The sequence below is a fragment of the Etheostoma cragini genome, chromosome 23, assembly GCF_013103735.1.
Source record: "Etheostoma cragini isolate CJK2018 chromosome 23, CSU_Ecrag_1.0, whole genome shotgun sequence".
Lineage (NCBI taxonomy): Eukaryota > Metazoa > Chordata > Actinopteri > Perciformes > Percidae > Etheostoma > Etheostoma cragini.
The window spans coordinates 1,307,759-1,310,744 of NC_048429.1; the positions used below are offsets into that span (position 1 = coordinate 1,307,759).

Genomic DNA, 2,986 nt, shown 5'->3' on the forward strand with positions numbered 1-2,986 from the left:
CCCCCCCCCCCCCCTTCCAAAAACACGAGAAGGCTGTTAAAAAGTTTAGCGAGTCGCCGTAGCAACTTGCCGAACATTCAATAGATGGCTGAACAGTCGTTTAATACTGGAAACATTCATTAAAAAGCTGGACGAGTGAGAACAAATGTGAGTTTGGTGTCACTGGCGACCTCAAGAGGCGTTTCGTGGTTTGAGGTGTTGAGTGAGCTTTAAGTGAGCTTAGCAGCTGAACCGAGTGGGAAATAAAAAAATAAAATTATAAGTCAGACGGACGTTGTTGAACCATTGTCCCCCTTCACTCTGCCGGGTCCTCTTCCTTTAGTCTCTCGTCACAGATACAGCAGCCGATCGGGATTTTTTTTTTTTTAAAGAAAACCGCAGCCTTTGTGGGTGACTACAATTCACGTCACTGAAACTACATCTTACTGGAGCTGCACTACACTTCCCACGCCGCACGTACAGGACAGGACGCTCTGCCTATGCTTCGTTCCGGTGTCTCTTCACCAGCACTTTGTAGCTAACCTTTGATAAATGCTTCAATACATGGAGAAAGTAAACTCCTACACACCAAGAGAGTACACACCAACCTGACAACACAGAAATATCATGGCATATCATATCATAGTTCATGTCATATATTATAGTTTATTACTACATTTAAACCCTTTTTCTCTGTCCTACCGTTTCTACCCTCATGTTGATTATTAACATTAAGCAGTACCCTGATCTCCTCTTCTAGCCCATTTTTGGCCCGGGTAGGCCTGATTTGGCCGTTCGTCGGCCTGTTTTGGCTCACATGGTGCAGGACTTGTCCAGTGGCGGGGGCAGAGGCGGGGTGCTGCTCTTGGGCGGCACCATGGGTTTGGGCCGAAGGGCGGGGGGACGCAGCGGAGCCCCCATGCGAGCAGCTGCCACAGGTTTGAAGGAGCCCAGGGTGTCGGGGGAAGGGTTGGCCGGTCTGGGAGGTCCGGGCGGAGGTCCGGGGAGCGGGCTGATGGGGCTCAGAGGGCTGAGGGGGCTCGGGGTGCCAGGCGTCCCGGGTGTCCCGGGGGTTCCCGGGGTGCTGGGGGTGCTGTGGGGGCTGGGAGACTCGGAGGAGCAGGCGGTGGCGGGGCCGTTCTTCACCTGGTCCAGCGTGTCCAGCACCACGTCGGGAGCCGGCCTGCAGCCCTGGCGCTCCAGCTGCCGCAGCTCCCCCAGGGCGACGGTCACCGTCTCCTCGATGTCCTGCAGGGGGGGGGGAAGACAAGGAGTCCACCAAGAGGGCAACAAGGGAACACTTCACGGCAGAGCTGCAAAGATCAATCGGTTCGTTGTCTACTATGTTTTATAAGCGATTACCCGTAATCGGTTTTGATCAATTTTATATATATAAAAAAAAAAAAAAAAAAAGTAAGAATTCTCAGCTTTTTAAATGTGATCACTGAAATCGTTTCAACGATCATGATTTCAATGGCGAGTCGTTTCTTTAGCAGAAAAGTTAGGAAGACTTGGTCCAGTAAATCAGTTCTAAAACACATTTCTGCTGCTCTACATAACCGGCACCACTATGCTACCGCCTGTCTTTTTGCACATTACATAGACTGTCGACAGTATGCATAATTGCACATTTTTAAAACAAATTTCGCTGCTCTTATTTTCCTCATTGTATATATCTTCTTATTTTTACTTTTTTTATGTTGTTTACTTGAATGTTATGTTTGTCTGTGGACCAAATTGGTTATAAATGTCTTGTCACCGTGGGATAGAGGGAAACGCAATTTTGATTTCTTTGTATGTTTTTGACATGTGAAGAAATTGACAATAAAGCAGACTTTGACTTTGACTAAATTCAACTCAAGTAACCAACTAAGTTTTGGTTTCCATAGCGACCGGTACTCCCGGGGTGCTTGAGGTGTTGCAGCCCGAAGCGTGGCTTTATTTTACGTTGAAGAAGCCGGTAAAAGTGTAACTCACCACTGAATTAAAATGAAATGCTCCTCCTATCTTTAAAATAAGCGTGTGATCGGTTTCTACTCCACCGCTTAAAGAATCGGACTCGAGAATTGATAAATACCTAAAATTGAAAGGAAGAATCCGAATAAGACTCGTTAAAATCAAACAAAGATCAACCTTATTCATTTTGGCCTTCGGGAAATTAAATTAAAATTCTTCAACAATTTCCGACATTTTATAGACCAGACACCTGATCTGTTATTAGAGAAAATAATCAGCAGATTCATCAACTATGAAAACAATTGTTAGTTGCAGCCCTTCTCAACTTTAAAACTGCAAAGCTGTGTTTTTTGTCACTAGTGGGCAGTGGAATCAAACCTGACTTGTCATCATGTTAAGTTCAGCGGCTGCTGAGCAGCGAGTTTTTACGCCGTTGTTTTCTCTGAAGACGCTACGAGGCGACGCTGAGAGTAAAGCCGGACGGATGAAAACACGAGCTGTGAAGCGGAGAGGAGCTGCAGATTCAGCTGAACGTGCTCCGCGGGTTCATCCCAACCGGAGACATCACGCTGTCATAACAAAATACTTTTTTATTTCATAACCGCTTCAAACAGAAGGATTACATGAAGAAAAGAAGCAAAATTGTCAAAGATTTGAAGATCTTGATTAAAAGAAATTAGTGAACACATTTTTATTTTTGTATGCAGACTTAATATAGTTTTAAATTGAAGATTTGGGGGGATTTGGATTGCTTGGACTCTGAAAACGTATTACAGCTTCAGACTCACTGATCATCATCGATGCGTCTGCCACTTTAAGGGACCCATTTCCCATAATTCAATTTGAATCCATTAAACAGTGATTGATGCAGCTTTAATTCATGCCATCTATTTAAGTCAATGAACTGTACTCATGTGTGTGTGTGTGTGTTTGTGTGTGTGTGTGTGGGCCAGGTTTAGCTACATTTGTGGGGACCAAAAACTGTGAATACACTATACTTATGGGGACCTGACAGCTTTGTGGGGACAAAATGCTGGTCCCCTTAACGTTA

At 45.2% G+C, this 2,986-nt stretch overlaps 1 protein-coding gene across 4 annotated transcripts in view; it reads right to left on the reverse strand.

The window, feature by feature from the left end:
• Nucleotides 1–368: 368 nt before the first annotated feature.
• Nucleotides 369–2,986, reverse strand: part of LOC117938912 (SLIT-ROBO Rho GTPase-activating protein 1-like) — a 33,069-nt gene continuing 30,451 nt past the window's right edge. For all 4 annotated transcript variants that reach the window (XM_034863887.1, XM_034863886.1, XM_034863889.1 and 1 more), the window contains one exon: nt 369–1,227. In XM_034863887.1, the coding sequence (XP_034719778.1) occupies nt 793–1,227 (435 nt within the window). In that variant the 3' untranslated portion in view covers nt 369–792. The remainder of the gene's footprint in view (nt 1,228–2,986) is intronic.